We start from the raw sequence: 15,973 nt of genomic DNA on the forward strand, positions 1-15,973 counted from the left end.
AAACAGCAACGGCTGTCGTTTGGTTCTAATAACGGAGATAACGTTAAACCTATCAGTCTGAAAGAAGCCACGGAGCTTGTGGCTCGCTACGAGGTCGGAGAAATGCTGCCGTTGTCTACGGTGGAGTCTAAATAGGTGGACTAGGACTCGCTGACAGACATATTTCAGACTCAGGACTTGCATTATGCCTGGTTCACGCTACACGCTGGTACTCACCAATTATCCCCGGTCGTCTTTCACGGCGTGTGTGATGTCATCGGGTTATTCTTGTCCTATTTTTATCACTTTCACTATTATTTGAGTCACTGTGTGTGTGTCCATGTGCCAGCCGACATGTTGTTGTAGTCACCTAAAAGCGTCAGAAGATGGCAGGAGCTACATTTGAAGCGCCATATGTAAACTATCAAGCTACTGTATCTTCCACAGGAAGTTCTGATAAATGTTTCAGAATAAAAGCCTATTTAGAAAATGGAAGGATTCTCTAGCCGAGGTTATAAGGGGCTTTTAATTTGAAACAAGTGTTGAGTTTGAAATGACGGTGCGATATGTTAACTTTACAAAGACAATGGAGCGGATAAAAGTAAATATATAAACACACAGAGGGATTAATAAATAACGGACCGTCTATAATGTAGTTTGTTTCAAATGAAGCTGGGAGCCTCTGCAGTTGTGGTGAGTAAAAGCCCCGCCGCTATTTGTTAATGTTATTACTTTATGTCCGACCGTGAGGATGTACCATTGTTTGCTAGCTTGATGCTAATGACAGTAACGTTAACTCAGCGGGTTGACAAAGTGCCTCTGCTGTTTCACACCATCATTTCCCCCTTTTACTCTGTGTGGTAACATCCCTAGAGGAAATATTAAAAACGCTGGGGTGTTGTTGTCATACAGTTGTCTACGGCAGCAGATCGTTCTGTGTTTCTACTGGTCAAAGTGACGGCTGTGATGGGAGAATTGGATCTCAGTGAAGGGCAAGTGGTCCATAACTTTAATTTTGGAGACAAAAAAATGTAGGCTTAGCGCCCTGTGGTCCATTGCCCAATAGGAAATGTAGAATACTCAAAAGTACTTTAAAAGTGCTTGAGTTACTTTTCTCAGGGAGTAACATTGGAAGTACTTTTAAAGTAATTGAGTTACTTTACTCAGGGAGTAACGCAGTAAAGTAACTGGTTACTTTTTAAAAAGTAACGCAGTAACATACTTTGATTACTTTTAAAGTAACCCTTACCCAACACTGATAATAAGTGCACCGCCTGCTATGTTTATTATGAAATAATGCACTTCACATGGAAACACTTGAAATAAATGAAATGTGAATTCCATTTGTCTGTGTTGTTTTATTCAGATTATGAAAATGAATGATCTACCGCTCACCAATGAGCCCAGAGGGGTTTTAATGGAAGAGTGTAACTGCTTCACAATTAATTATTTTGATGTTGCTAAGCTGAAGGCAGAGAAGGTGAAGGCTGAAATAAGAAGTTATGATAATTTTGTTCTGCTGTGACGCTTACAAAAAGATTAGTATGCACTATTTACGAGTTTCCTCTCATTTGCTTATTAATCATAATGGAAGACATGCCAAATTAGGCCACTGGAGAAGGCTTATGCAACTTATTTTTCAAAGCAGCTGCAGCATCTGTTCTTCATTGATGAGGCATACCTCATTCTAGAGAGGCGTATATTTCCATGCCAGCTGATGTAGCTGTGGTTGTGTTTGTTGGTTCCTTTTCTTTCCAAATAATTTAAATAATTTATAAGATCACTTGGTGGTTTATCTTTGAACTAAACCCACTTCTCCATGGATAAAAGTGAAAACACATATGTATGTCCTGAGTGTTGAGCTCAGGTCTTATAGAGCCTCAGGTCAGCAGACGTGTGCCACTGTGTTTGTTGTTTTTGGATGAGAAAGGGGAAAAATCACTTGTTTATTATGCAACATATTCACCAAACAATGGGATTCAAGAGGATGCTTGATGTGATGATTATGTAAAGTGATACTGAATACATGTCACTCTCAAAGCAGACATATCAATGTCTGTGTTTTCTTTCTATAATAAGTGCAGTTTTTTCTTCCATCATCCTAAGTACTTTTTCTATAGACAATGGTATTTCCTTCCTTCTCAAATCTCCTGTCGTAGTTAATGTAATATTCAATAATGATTACGACTTAAAGTTATATCTGAGAAACTGAAATGACTCTTTACTGATTTATTAATGAAGTTTATAGTCTCTTCAAAAGCTTGCTCACAGTTGCTCAATGATTTTAGCATCTTCACGTCTGATGGTAAATCCATTGAAAGTGTGTCCTCATACAAGTACTGTACCTCGGGTATATGAATAGGTGACAAGCTTTCATTTAATGTAGATATTGCTGCTCTCGTTAGGAAGCTTAAAGTGAAGATTGGTTTTCCTTTTAGAAATAAATCTTGTTTAACTTTCAGTGCTGAGAAAAAACTTGTGAAAGCTACCTTTCTGTCTTGGATTGATTACAGTGACATATTGTATATACATGCAGCCTCCTCCATTTTCAATGTACCATGCATCTCTACGTTTAATTACAAATGCAAAGCCATTTACTCATCACTGCATTCTTTATGATTCGGTTGGTTGGATGTCATTGACCACCCACAGACAACAGCACTGGTATATTTTTATCTATAGAGCAATACTGGGCAAACTTCCGGCCTCCCTCTGCACCCTGCTGTGTGTCCGCTCTGGTAGTTACCAGCAACACTCCTCCAGGTGGCTGCTTTTTAATGTCACCTGGCTTTTAACAGATGTGGAGAAAACCACATTTTCCTACTCTGCACCTTGGACATAGAGCAATCTTCAAAAAGATCGAAAACTATGAACACTTATATCCAGTGATGAATTTAAGGGCATCATAAAGAATGTGGTGACAGAGACATGTGCTTGTTTTTCTTGAGAGGCCACTATGTTTGAATAGTTGTTGTTTTATTGTGGATTTTGTGGATTTTAAATGTGTTTAGACTGGCTGCTACCTTGGCCAGGTGTCTCTTGTAAAAGAGATTTTCAGTCTCAATGCGACTTCCTGGATAAATAAAGGTTAAATTAAAAAAAAAGAAAAATTAAAGATATGACCTCAACACAGCCTTAAAGGTCCAGTGTGTAGGATGTAGGGGGATATTTTTTATTTTATTTTATTTTTTCATAGCTATGTTTTCATTAGTTTATAATCACCTGAGACTAAGAACAGTGGGATGAGCTGTTTATATCTACAGATAGGGTCCCACTCCATGGAGACGGCCATGTTGTTTCTAAAGTAGTTTAGAACGGACAAAACCTAACGTTGGTTTGAGGGCAGTGGCATCAGGAAGCATCAGTTACGGTGGGCCCCAGTGCACGTTATTATGTTGGGCCCTATCATGCACATATTGTCTCGTCACATGATCGGAGACTTGACATAGGATGACATCAACACACACTATTGACTGTGAGAGCAAGCTGGAGTACCCAGAGAAGACCCATGCTGACAGGGGGAGAACACGCAGGCTCCACACAGAAGGGCTCCCACACCCGGGATTGAACCAGGAACCCTCTTGCTGTGAGGCGACAGTGCTAACCACCACACCACCGTGCCGCCCTGCATACATACAGCAAATGGTTTTAATTCATTGACAGTTCTTCTTTGAACACAGGCATATTTTAAGGTGGCAGTCACATTAGGGCCCATTCTCCACCCAGCACCTTGTTGGAGGGCCCACTTTATCTATGGGCCTCCCACCTTCCAGGCCCCAGTGCAACCACACTGTCTCTATTTACGCCCCTGCTTTAGGGGGCCATTCACGTTTTCGCATCGGTACCGTAGTTCTCCTACAAGCTTGGTACACAGGAAAGTTTCAGTTCTGCAACCTCAGCTACCACATGCCCCTAAACCCAACACACTGGACCTTTAAGACATCGAGCTCCTAGATTGATTTTGCAACTTAAAGAGTTAGTTCTGCTCACCTAAACACAGAACTCTTTAAAAGTACACTTCCAGCAGATCATTACTTGCTAATAAGTGGTATACCTTCCAGACTAATGAAAACTGTGAACACAGTTGTTTGTTTGACATGTTCTTGTTGAACAGAGGTTTGTCAGGTGGAACAAATTGAATTTTGTTGATGCTCTGTCGGCGTGAGCTGGTGGTGTAACACTCTGACCAATGGACTAGAAAGTCAATTTCAAAGGGAGATGTAATCATCTAATTTATGCAAAACATCACTACAACACTCGCCCCTAATCCTGAAAGGGATCAACGGAGTGCTGACTACACGCTCTACATGTAGCCCTCGTGTTTATCAAACACTTTCTCTGCTGCAGTTTCTCCATCATGTGGCAACAGCATGAACTACAGACTCTGATACACACACCATTAAAGTTATTCTTGTGATTTTGAGCCAGTTCATTTTGCATTTGCTAATACCTGTTTTTTCTCTGATCAGCTCACATCTAACCTATTGTTTACAAGGGTAAACACAGCTTTCTAATAACTACTGCAAGTATGTTTTTTTTTTTTGCAAACCTTTATTTAATGGTTGCTTATTTAAAAGGGACAGTCCACCCAAAAGTCAAAAACACATATTTACCTGTAGTGCTGTTTATCAGTCTGGATTGTTTTGGTGTGAGTTGCAGAGTGTTGGAGATATCAGCTGTAGAGATGTCTGCCTTCTCTTGAATATAATGGATCTAGATGGCACTCTGCCTGTGGTGCTCAAAGTGGCAAAAACATACATTTGAAAAACTCATCAGCAATGTCTCTTTCCAGAGATCATGCGCCAGTTACTTAAAATAATCCGAAGACCTTGTTGTGAGCAGTTTCATGTAGGAACTATTTTCTATCTACCAAACTACACCCACCAACCATGTATCACCATCTACTCAAGGACAAGAGGCACGTGACAGCACGAGATGTCATCAATGGCGTCCTCCTCGGCTGAATTGTAAGGTTAGCTAGCTAAGTAGTGCTAGGTGAGCTAGCTGTAAGATGCACGCTTCCTTTTGTGTGGTAATATGGTTGGCAGGTGTAGTAGGGTAGAAAGAAAATAGTTCCAACATAAATCTTCTCACAACAATATCTGTGGATTATCTTGAGTTACTGGGTCATGATTTGTGGAAAGAGACATTTCTTGAGTTACTGGGTCATGATTTGTGGAAAGAGACATTGCTGTTAAGTTTTTAAAATGTATTTTTTTGGCACTTTGAGCACCACAAGCTGAGTGCCATCTAGTTCTATTATACTGGAGAGAAGGCAGACATCTTTACAGCTGATATCTCAAACACTCTGCAACTCACACCAAAACAATCTACATTAATAAATATCACTACAGGTAAGAGGAAAAATATGTATTTTTGTTTTTGGTATGAACTGTCCCTTTAATAATTAATATTTAATGCTTCAGAGAAATACTTTTACACCAGATTTTCAGGGGCTTAACAGAAAAAAATGCGTCCATTGCAGTATCTGTTAACTTTTAAATTTCTCTGATGTCATTCACCTTTAAATCTACTGGATTCCAGACCCCCCTTGTAACGCTACAAATCAAAAACGACTCAGTCACAACATCCAGATCACAGAGCAATAATGGTTTTATTTGGATGCAGGGGTTTTCAACATCCAGTCAGTGGTATGGTGTACATTACATCACAGGGTTTCAACCAACCAGACACTCATCAACAAACAGCATCACTAGACAAACAATTAAAGAGAAGGTAAACAGTGTGACAGCAACTCACACTCACGGTCCTCACGACATGACAGTCTGCTCTCTTACTGTGACGTCCTCTTTTGTCCTCTCACGTCAGCAGACGATCAGCGTTACCCATTTCAGCATACATTCCAGGAGAGAAAATGTCTGTGTAACATCACATGTAGGGGGGAAGGACAGCGCACCAGGTGCCTTACAACCTCTGCAAGGAGAGGGTCCGTATCAGTCCTGTGGTTTCCAACAATACTGCAATGAAGGGAAGGAGCTAAATGGCAAGTCACGGCTCAACCACAGCACAGGCAGTTCACACGGAAAACAAAAAAAAAATGAGAGAAATATTCTGAGATGATTCTACTGAACTTCACCAGCAGATCGCGTTTACAGTAGTTTCTATAACTCCTATTCATCAGCGATCACCCCAAACACAAACAAGCATTTTTAATGATGATTCTTCTGTAAGTCATGACAGGAGTATCTTTACACCATGTATTCCTTGTGGTGGTTTGACAAGTAGCAATTGAAAGTAAAGATTAAAAAAAGCAACCTCAGTTTATAATAATAAACATGACAACTAATAGACAACATATTACAGTAAAAAAAAAAAGTAAATATAAAAGTCTAATAAAAATTGATGTTGTGCGCAAAAGGCACTCAAATTTTCTGCTCCACTTACACAAGTGTCTATAAATAAAAAACACAACAGTCTAGTTAAATATAACGATGATTATTTCACCTTTTGAAATTGTGTGCTTTCTTCGTATACACTTTTTTTTTGTATCTTCATAGATTTCGAGAGGTGCACAACTGTAACCAGGACAGACGTATAGACTTATATAAATGAGCTTAGTGATTGTTATATTAGCTCCAGATCATAATGCCCATGTAAAGGTGATGGTGTCCACTGGTTTGTCACAGGAAGAGGCAATACCAGCAGGAACCAGCAGAGGGTGTGAGTGCACTGACTTTAAATGCTGTATTGCCTTTTTCTGGCTGTAGGAGCTCTCTGCTCTTAAGAATCAATCCATTGACAACAAGCAAATATTCATGTATCTCAGTGACACTGCATAATGTACAGACTGACTGCAGAGTTGACAGTGGGATCAGAGCCTGGTTCACATGCTATGTAACTTTATTTTACTCAATCAAGCATTATTGTTTCCCCTCTATTTTAGCAACTGCAACAAGCAGCTTTATTAATCATTCCCAATCCCCATTAATATTAAGGCCTGTTTATTTAAAGTAAAAAAATCAAACATCCAATATTGAGTCAATTTGTGCGTTTTACCAAGGCAAGGCACCACATACAGCCATCGTTTAACTGCCGCAGAGTATGAGTCAGACATTACAGCGCAAAACATGCAGAAGAGAGCAGGCTCTTTGGGATGCGGGTAACAAGGTCTCTGGACTAGAGCTGCCAGAATGACAAGAGGTACAGTAGATATAAACACTGAAATGTTCTCTATTTAGATTTCTCCCAACGAAAGAAACAGTCAGAGCAAAACTGCATCTGTCAGCAAGGGCGAGAAGAAGGCAGGAAGGAAGGAAGGAAACTGTGATAGCTGTGATAACTGCATGTCACAACATCTACTTGGCAGGTTCCTCTGGGTGTGTATCAGATTTTAAATTTTAAAGAGGAACCATCAGAAGGTACTTTTCCATGTGTCTTATGCAATAATAAAATCGCCCGAATTAGACATGGAGAGGCAAAAGTTTAGGTTTTGTGTGAAAATGGGCGAGTGTGTCAAAAACGTGATGGAGGAAACATTTATTCGGGCCTCTGTTGTTCGTTCAACAGCGATCCATTTTCTACAGTACAATTACAAACTGCATTCTAAGCACACAGTACAAGATTTGAACTCTATTTTATACCGTTAAAGAGTATGTTTGGAGTTTACTGAAGAAATAAAAAGGTGATTTCTTTACTCTAAGTGCCATTCACAGCCGACCCGTTGCCTTTTTTGTATTAGCCTGTACAAGATTAACACTTAAAAAATTACTAGCTATATATTATGTACAGGTTTACCACAGGTTTTCCCACATTAGTTGACGTATTAGTTTTCTGCATTTCATATACAGGACACAGAAAATAACATGGAGGCAGACATGTTAAGTCTGCCCCGTACATGATAGTGGAGGATAAGTTCTGATTAGTATGTCTCAGACTTTAGGGATCATCTTCATGCCAGGATGCTTTTATCTTTAGTAGTGGACGGTACCACACACATGGCAGATTTAAAATAAAACACTATAACATCCCCATGTTTTACTTCATCAAATATTTCGACATCTGAAACTTTTTTTCTCCATTAAATTAGGTTTCAAACTGTTACATTATGCTTACAATGACCATATGAGAAAATCCAGCACCATTAAAAATCTCTTAATGATGCAAGTTTTTACTTTTCCTTATTTCCTCCAAACCCCACATGCAGAAGTATATAATGTCACTAAGTTGTTACTGTACTTTGCTGAACATCCACTGTATTATAGTACAAACAGAAAGCATGGCGACTTCAAGTAAGTGTGTATGTACAGCCGTAAGGCCTGCGACCTACCCGGTAACCAAACATGGTATTTTAGCCTGAATGTTTACACCCGTCCAGATGAGGTGTTTCACGCACATCAGCGGGTGTGACTGAAACATCAGCTGGACAGCGTGTGTTGGGTAGAAATACGAAATGTCACACAAGTATTGCTTCACTTGCATTCACTGTATCTCTGAAACGAGAACATGGCCACAGATTTTCTTGTTGAAACTGAGGTAAAACTGAAACACGTGTATTCTTATACACATTTCCTTTAGTTAAATCAAGTTTCAAAGAGAGGTGAGGGTTACGCTATCACACCTCTACAGCTTCTTCCGCCGCTTTATCACCATGGTAACGTATTGTAGGCTCGCTTCAAGAGCTTCCTGAATTATATGAATTAAGTCAGGCAGAAAACAGAGATGAAAATATCCATATCTGCTTTTCACACATCAGCACTCATTTCCATCAGCTTTCCCCTGACTTGGGAAGCTGAACAACCTTCCCACCTAGCGGATTCAACCTTTGCTACATGGTACCAGATTTATCTCCAGCATCACTGGACGCATTCATATTAGAACCAGCAGCTGTACTGTTACTAGGAAACATCTTCTCAGTGGGAGTTACGGCAGGGCTGCCGACCCCTGAAGAGCTGGAGCTGCTCGAGCGGTGCTGGTTAGGAGGAGGGCGCACCGGCCTCATGGGTGGGGGGCGTAGCTGAGCCCCAGCCAGCCGGGCAGAGAGAGCCGGTTTGAAGGTGGTCATCATCTCAGAGGTGGAGCTGCTGCTGCGGCGCATGGCTGCATCCGGGTCACGAATCATAATGGTGTGCAGAGGGCTGCCGGGCTCGGAGCTAACTGGGTTCTTCATGGGCTCCAGGGTGTCCAAGACCACGTCAGGAGCCTGCTTAACTGTGTTCTGTCGCTCCAGTTCACGGAGCTCATGAAGCGCTGTGGTCATAGTCTTTTCTATGTCCTGGTAGAGGAGGGATAATGATGAGGAAGACAGAACAGTTAAAAATAACAGCCAGGTCAGAGAGACATGAGGAGTTTTAAAAATGACACTTAAAGGGCCATACCTATGTGATTGTGAGTGACAGCCTTGTAACTGTAATTCAACAATAATGCAGACCATTTTCCCCTCAGTTTCCTACATTTACAGGCACCACTTGGCTTTCAATTGGCTCCCCAGCCCCCCGGAGCTCCAGCTCCAGCTGGAACAGGCTCACCCCGCGGTGATAGCAGTATGGTTTGCAAAATTGCAACACATTACAAAACAACAGAATGACCCATCAGAACTCAGTTCAAGCTAAAGTTGAAATGACCAAGATCACAAAAACATATTTTTCCTCTTACCCATGATTTTTATCAGTCTAGATTGTTTTGGTGTCAGCTGTTGCGTGCTGGAGATATGAGCCGTAGAGATGTCTGCCTTCTCTACAATATAATGGAACCAGATGGCACTCAGCTTGTGGTGCTCAAAGTGCCAAAAAAATACATTTGAAGAAGTCAACAGCGATGTCTCTTTCCAGAAATCATGACACGGTTACTCAAGATAATCCACAGACCTTGTTGTGAGCAGTTTCATGTGGGAACTATTTTCTTTCTACAGATCTACAACTGTCCACTATATCACCGTGCTAAGTGTCATCTAGTTCCATTATATTCCAGAGAAGGCAGACATCTCTACGGCTGATATCTCCAACACACAGCAACTCACACAAAATTAATGTAGATTAATAAATAGTACTACAGGTAAGAGGAAAAATATGTATTTTTGATTTCCAGGTGTACCGTCCTTCCAAAGTGCATGCCGTACATTTGATGTTTTGATCATGTTTGGATCTGATGGCTGTAGCCATTAGCTGAAAAGGACAATTTGGTGCTGAACATTCAGTGCTCGTTAGCTTGTTGTTCAGTTCCAGTCCTCTGTGTCCTTGAGGTGTCTATCACCCAGCTGCAGTCTGGCCCTGACATTTACTCCAGGTCCCAGCTGCTGCTCTCAGATTGACAGCTACATTGGGGGGTCTGGCCCTGTTCTATCAAACCTTCCAGATCCTTTCAAATGCTATATTTGCCTGACATGTGTGCTGCTGCGACCACAGAGCCACCAAACAGACATATATAAACAACTGGTATCAAAAAATTATCATCAAAAAAAAACTATCTATCATTTTTCCACTGCCTCTACCTTGATTTTTCCACCTTACCTCAGCCAGAGCTTCAGTCTCCAGTGATTTGTGATCCCCGAGGCTGCTGTGACGAGTGGCCCCCGGCACTGGTCTCAGAGGGTGGCCTTCAGGATAGGTCTTCCTGTCTGGGTAGTTGATGCTTCCTGCACTGCCAAAGGTGCCAAGTCGCCTCTTTTCTGGGCTCTCCATGCGACCCTTACTAATGGATACCTTGTGGGGGCTGCTGGGACAGGCTGCAGCGCGCGGCGGAGTGTCAGCCACTCTGGTTGGGCTGTGGGTGTCTGTACCGCTGCGGCGACGTGGGATTGCAGCTCCATCTGACCGTAGCCTCACCCTTCGTAGAGAGATCAGATCAGACCAACAGTCAAACAGGATAACTCCTCAATAACACTCAAGAGAACTTTTAAACGAAGAAAAGTGCTATTTTTATTGTATCCACCTCCCCATGACTCCTCCAAAGTTGTAATCTGGTGACTGTTCACATGGTGACGGAGCATCATTCTTGGATGAACCCTTGTCATCCAACAAAGGTCCACTGCTCGCTTCACTATCTGCTTTCTGGCTGAGGTTATCTGAGAAAGCATCATCCCTGAAAGAGCAGACGCACATGCATGTACACCTTCAGTGATAACATTTTTAAAGGAAAATTAAGAGTAACTTTGTCCAACCCAACAGTTTAGTGTGATGTTGTCAGCTTCACTGATGACAGTTTGAAATGTAAGTGAGAGAATTACATGACACACAATAAACAACAGCTACCAGGACACATTCTGCTGTCACTTACAGGTCTTGGACTACAATGTACTGATGGGGGATGAGGCCATCCACGCCATTGTGGCGGCCCTCCCACCAGTCTTCAGACGCCCGGTGATACAGAAGCAGGGACGCTCCCTTTTTGAAGGACAGCTCCCTGGGAGTGCGTCCCACGTAGTCAAACTTAGCGATGGCCTCGATCTGTTCCACCTCTGAAAACATTAATAGACATCAACAAAAAGCTTAGTCAGGGGGCGTCGGTGGCTTAGTGGTAGAGCAGGCGCCCCATGTACAAGGCTGTTGCCGCAGCGGCCCGGGTTCGACTCCAGCCTGTGGCCCTTTGCTGCATATCTCTCTCTCTCTCCCCCTTTAACACTTCACTGTCCTATCAATTAAAGGCAAAAAATGCCCTTAAAAATATCTTAAAAAAAAAAAAAAAGCTTAGTCAGCTGCTTAATGAACCCAAAATGGCTGAAATCAACAACATAATTCACAATGCTGGATCTCAAGTACAATATATATGTATAATACAACATGAATGAAAAATGATTATGTGCTTCTGATTCAATCTTTGCTGCATTAACATTATTGCTATGATTCAGTACATGATGCCTCAGTTTACATTGTAAACCACTCAGACATACTACAGAGTAACAAAGCCGAAATACAACAAATGTGTGTTTCCAATAAGTAGTGAACAAATTATTGCGTGACTGACAGGCAGCCACTACTATTTACTTGTATGGAAACTATTTTAGATCACAACAAATTTGATATAATAGAATGAATTTGCCTGTCTGCAGTGTATTTCAACATGCCAGCCAGCAGGGGTCAGTCAGAGTTAACTGAATGGTTACAGCAATCAGCTCTCACCAAGAGAACCCCCAGTTCTGCACCCCTCTGATTGGTTTTATTTGGAAAAACCTTCCCAAAGGGTGCAAACAGATGAAATACTTGTGAGTTAATAAAGATGAAAAACAGCTTTATCCAAATTTGGTTTCAGTTCCGAAGTAATGACAACAGAAACTGTACACAGTGGTTGCTTGGCTCTAAATATGACACCAACGTCACCCATGAAAACTGCTGACAAAGGGCACCAACTGAACTGAGCACAGACACCACAGTACAACAGCAGAGCCCATAATGTCACATAAGATTCTCTCAGCATTAAGGCCAGCAGGAGCTGAGCCTACAGCAGGCAATCAGGCTTTGTTGTCTTCTTAAACTAAGAGCAAAAACAGAAAGAAAGGGTCAGCAGTCATTACACGCGCAGCCAACAGCACATAAATGGAGCTAAAAGACAGGGTTACCCCGCTCTGACCTCGCACACTCCATACTTCACAGACCTGTTCAATAACTCTTCACAGATGGCACAGGAGATATTATTCTGTGTATTACTCGTGTTTTGGCTTTTGTGCCTGGCCCAGTTATGTATTCAAAGCTCAGAGGAGAATTGGGGAAATACTGCACAAAGGAGAAAGTCTCGGGAGAATTGCTGACTAACACTGAACAAAGAGCGAGCAGGGGAGCAGGGGGAGGGAGGGGGAGAGAGAGAGGAGGGAGACTCACACACACACACACACACACACACACACACACACACACACACAGAAAGACAGATCAAAGAGGCAGTGCTGCATGCCAACACTGTTTACTCAACTTGCCTTCAGCTTCAAACATCCCATAAGCCTCTGCAATCATAAGCTGTTGCAGCGCAAACCTCACTCACCCCTCAGTCAAAAGCACTTAATAAAAAAGGTCAGTCTGCACAGCTTTCTTATTGCCAAGACTCCTAAAATCACATCACATATTTCTCATGTGAAATCCATGTCCCGCTTGCCAAGATGTGACTTGTCTTTGATTTTCAATAGTCAGTATTTAAAGTCAACATCAAATGGTAACATGTCTAAAAGTGTGCTGTCCAGAAGAAATAATGGTAACATATTCCCTCTAGCTCTGATAATAACTACAGTGCACACAGTCGAGACTGACAGTTTATATGGCTACAAACATAACACAGTAAATCAGGAGAATGGGCTGCATGAACAAATAAGATAAAGAGCCATGCTAGTGGTTTTATGAGGCTGTATGCAAGCACAGTGGTGCTCTGAGCTAAATGTTGGGGTCAGCATACCAACATGCTAATGTTTAGAAGGTAACATGTCAAGTTCATCATCTTCGGTTTCTGTGTATGCATTAGTGTTGCCATGATACTGGAATTTCCAACTTTGATACAATAACTTGAAAAAATAGCGATATTTATGGCAATTAAGGAGTTAAAATTTTTGATTACAAGATAAATATGACAAGGCTATAACATGACAATAATAATTTTTCTTTTCTTAGTGAGTAGTAGAGAGCAGCAAAATGGCGGTAATCAACAAAGTTTGAGCGAGAAAGCATAGCTGGTAGCGGTGCGTCGATAATGTGATAAATGAGTATTGAAGTTTCAAACATTCAAAATAGACATGTATAGATAAATCAGTATTTTTGGCCATCTGGATCAATATATCAATTAAGCGATCAACGATCCAATGTCAACAATGCAAAGTGAAAACATTGATCCATATCGTCATCTTCCGGACACGCTTTTATTTTGAAAGTCAGTGTCTCTGTCAAACAGTGGGCGGCAGATGGCAAGCAGGATTTCGGAGAAAATACAGGTCAACAGACAGAACACATGCCGAACATAAACAAGATAAAACAAGACGTGGGGCGTCGGTGGCTTAGTGGTAGAGCAGGCGCCCCATGTACAAGGCTGTTGCCGCAGCGGCCCGGGTTTGACTCCAGCCTGTGGCCCTTTGCTGCATGTCACTCCCTCTCTCTCCCCCCTTCACACTTGTCTGTCCTATCAATTAAAGGCTGAAAATGCCCCAAAAAAAATATCTTAAAAAAAAAGATAAAACAAGACGTAACGTTGCGTACCTGGACGGGCATCTCATCCTATTAACTTCTCACTTCACACAGTACAATTAGCAACTCTTGGTATTAGCGACTTTTAACAATTTTCAACTGAAAAAACGTGCACGTAGGCTGAAATTCAAACATGCATTTCTGGATTTCAGGAGATGCAGTGACTTAAACCCACAGTGAGTAAGAAAAATAATATTGTTACATGTCATTTTTTAAGGTACAAGTAGTGGGGAAAAAGTCTGCTAGCCACTAGGCTAATGCAATGTAAAAATACTTAAGCTAATAATGTGTGACTAGCAAAAAATAACTGCTTTGTTTCTGACAAAGTTGTTATTGTTGCTGTTGTTATTACTGAGCTTTTGATACAAGTGTTAAATGATCTTGTTTCATGGCTGTTTGGAGAAGTTTGGTTTGGGTTAAAATGAAAACATTTCCTCCAGAAAGGTCCAAAGAATCAATATAATATCGTAACCTGATGAAACTGGTGATTTATACCCCTAGTTAGCACGCTAACAATTGTAACTTAACACTAAACACAAAGTGCAGCTACAGAGACTATTAGTTATGTTGCTAGTTTTTTAGGTATTTGGTAACAAAGCAGAGCATTGGACAAATTGAAATTCTGACCTGATTCTGGCATTTGATGGAAAGTCAGGAAATCACAAACATATCCTGAGGGAAACATGAATATCTACCAATTTTCTTGGCAGTCCATTCAACTGTTGTCAGGACATTTCACTCAAAACCACAAATGTCAACATGCTGGTGGCACTACAGGTAAAGTCAAAGGATCACCAGTGTGAGAATGATTCATCCTTTGGGCATGATGAATGTCTGCACCAAATTTTATGGCAAGCCATCCAATCGTTGTTGAGGTATTTCAGTCTGGACCAGACTGACAAACAGACCAACACTGCCATCCCTGGGGACAAACCTGTGTAATAGCAAAGCCCCTCCATAAATAATAGATGAAAAATGACAACTAAGACGTACTGACCTTCATCACTGGTGTGTGGCTCAGTTCCATTGTCAGCTTCGTCAATAGTTCCTGGTTCACTATGTGGGCTGTCACTGTGGGAGCAAATGGACAGAGAAACTCAACACTATATAGAGTAGACCACAACAAATACTAGTTTCATGAACATAATATAAAATAACACAGCTTTGGACTGTAGTCTCAACATAACTGTTCATGTATTCACTGACGATACTCACCAGTACTCCTCCCCCCCAGTCATGCACTTTTCATACACCGGGCCGTCCAGCTCACGCTGATTGGGAAAGATGAGTTCATTGTGGATGATGATAGTCTTGATGACCTCATTAACATGTGCCTGGCATGCTACAGGATCCTGTCCGTCTGGGATTGGCATCAGGGTCGGACCAAAGCAGATAGCCAGATTGTATGGATCCATCATGTTCTCGTCACTGTACTGGGAGAGACTGAGGGGCAGGACAGGAGGGCATTGTGAGTTTAATGATGGAAACAACCTTAACAACATCAGATAACAACATAAATACTGTTTGTATCGATTAAGTTGTTGTCTGGTGGTAGTCTGTATTAAAAGACCCGTCGATCAAATTGGGAGAGATAAGGCGACATTACTGTTCTGTATTTTGTGCTTGGGCTACCCTTTTGTAATGTTGCCATGATACCAAATTTTAAACTTTGATACAATTAAACTGCACACAGTGTTGGTACTTAAAAAGTATGGTCCCTAAAAACATACCAACACATGTGATGATGTTAATAGTATTGTTTTTAACACGTGGTATCATGAAAGCATACTTTTGAAGACCTCACCTTTTTGTTTACTTTGAATTATAAATGATGTCATATATCGTTAGACTGGTTATTACACTGCTAAACCTACATAAAT

At 41.3% G+C, this 15,973-nt stretch overlaps 1 protein-coding gene across 2 annotated transcripts in view; it reads right to left on the bottom strand.

The window, feature by feature from the left end:
* Positions 1–5,574: 5,574 nt before the first annotated feature.
* The window catches only part of srgap3 (SLIT-ROBO Rho GTPase activating protein 3), an 86,466-nt gene continuing 76,067 nt past the window's right edge, over positions 5,575–15,973 (bottom strand). For both annotated transcript variants that reach the window (XM_050037643.1, XM_050037642.1), the window contains exons 17-22: positions 15,309–15,536; positions 15,091–15,164; positions 11,212–11,392; positions 10,867–11,016; positions 10,446–10,761; positions 5,575–9,211 (exon numbers count right to left, since the gene is read on the bottom strand). In XM_050037643.1, the coding sequence (XP_049893600.1) occupies positions 8,765–9,211; positions 10,446–10,761; positions 10,867–11,016; positions 11,212–11,392; positions 15,091–15,164; positions 15,309–15,536 (1,396 nt within the window). In that variant the 3' untranslated portion in view covers positions 5,575–8,764. The remainder of the gene's footprint in view (positions 9,212–10,445; positions 10,762–10,866; positions 11,017–11,211; positions 11,393–15,090; positions 15,165–15,308; positions 15,537–15,973) is intronic.

This window comes from Epinephelus moara, chromosome 24 (assembly GCF_006386435.1).
Source record: "Epinephelus moara isolate mb chromosome 24, YSFRI_EMoa_1.0, whole genome shotgun sequence".
NCBI lineage: Eukaryota > Metazoa > Chordata > Actinopteri > Perciformes > Serranidae > Epinephelus > Epinephelus moara.